General features: G+C 45.0%; 1 protein-coding gene across 1 annotated transcript; it reads left to right on the top strand.

The window, feature by feature from the left end:
* Positions 1-446: 446 nt before the first annotated feature.
* On the top strand, positions 447-1,320 carry LOC307051351 (olfactory receptor 7D2-like; the record flags this gene model as incomplete). The annotated part of the gene is given in 2 exon segments (XM_079701640.1): positions 447-1,099; positions 1,101-1,320. Coding segments are annotated over 2 exon segments (873 nt in total).
* Between the last annotated feature and the right edge of the window lie 321 nt (positions 1,321-1,641).

Genomic DNA, 1,641 nt, shown 5'->3' with positions numbered 1-1,641 from the left:
GAGACAGAGAATGGTCTGCTTCAAGACATTATTTCAAGGCAAATGGCATGAGGGTAATAAAACATCATGAAATTCTACAACTCCCAATGATCTCGTTCTCTCTACGTTTCCCTGGAACTTGAAGAGACCACAATGGCAAGGCAGAAAGGAGATGTTACTGAGGCTGGTACTTTCGCAGGAATTATACAGCAAAGGAATAGTCATGAGTCAGGGAAGATGCAAGACACTCCTGCATGGTGTGGGACATTCATTTTTAAAGAGGCGTTCCTGGTAGTAGTGGTCGAAGCAGGGAAGGGAGGGTATTATTGAGGGGATCTTGGTCTAGAAAACGCTAGATAAAACATAAGACTTCATAAGTGAATGAGTTTCAAATGTATGGCACATTCCTGTTTTGTCATTGTTTGAACATTATTCTTGCCTCTTTCCGGGCAATTTCCATAAGTTATATGGAAACAGGGAACCAAACAGCTATTTTAAAATTCATCCTTCTGAGCCTTTCGGAAGATATGGACCTGCAGCCCCTCCTCTTTGGGCTGTTCCTGTCCATGTACCTGGTCTGTGTTACAGGGAACCTGCTCACCACCCTGGCCATCATCTCAGACTCCCATCTCTACTCCCCCATGTACTTCTTCCTCTCCAACCTGTCCTTCACTGACATCTATTTCAGCACCACCACAGTCCCCAAGATGTTAGTGAACATCCAGACGCAGAACAAAGGCATCACGTATGAAGGCTGCCTTACCCAGATGTATTTTTTCATGATCTTTGCTGGGCTAGATAATTTGCTACTGACAGTGATGGCCTATGACTGGTTCGTGGCCATCTGTCACCCCCTATACTACACGGTCATCATGAACCCTCGCCTTTGTGGTCTCCTGCTTTTGCTTTCTTGGTTGATCTGCCTGACATATTCTTTGTTGCAAAGCTTGGTTTTGAGGGTGTCCTTCTGCAAAGAGACAGAAATCCCCCACTTTTTCTGTGAACTTGCTCAGATTCTCAAGCTCACCTGCTCTGACGCCCTTGTTAATGACATCCTGCTGTATTTTGTAACTGGCCTGCTGGGTGTTATTCCCCTGACTGGGATCCTTTTCTCTTATTCTTATCTCCTCCATAACGGGCATTTCATCTACTGGTGGGAAGTATAAGGGCTTTTCCACCTGTGGGTCTCACCTCTCAGTCATCTTGTTCTATGGTGCAGGCCTTGGGGTCTCCCTCACTTCTGGAACAGCCCATCCCTCCAGAAAGGGTTCAGTAGCCTCGGTGATGTACACGGTAGTCACCCCCATGCTGAATCCCTTCATCTACAGTCTGAGGAACTGAAGGGGGCTCTGAGGAGACTTTTCACTAGAGGAACGTACTCTCAGTGAGATAACGGAAGTTAAGGGCAGGCAACAGAGATCCCAGGTGCTGATAACTGGTGTTCCTGAATATGTTACCTGAAGACATAGAAAAGAAATACCATTTATGATATACTAGAAGACATTCCTGAGCCAAAGACAAACTTGAAGCAGCACACCAGAATGTTCACTGTCCACCAAGAAAGAATGGCCAACTCTATACAGGAAAAAAATCTGAAAAAGAGTGGATATATGTATAACTAATTCACTTTGCTGTACACCTGAAACCAACACAACATTGTAA

The sequence above is a fragment of the Hyperoodon ampullatus genome (assembly GCF_949752795.1).
Source record: "Hyperoodon ampullatus genome assembly, chromosome: 4".
NCBI lineage: Eukaryota > Metazoa > Chordata > Mammalia > Artiodactyla > Ziphiidae > Hyperoodon > Hyperoodon ampullatus.
The sequence above is the reverse complement of the archived record's forward strand: the minus strand, read 5'-3'. Positions and strand labels throughout refer to the sequence as shown.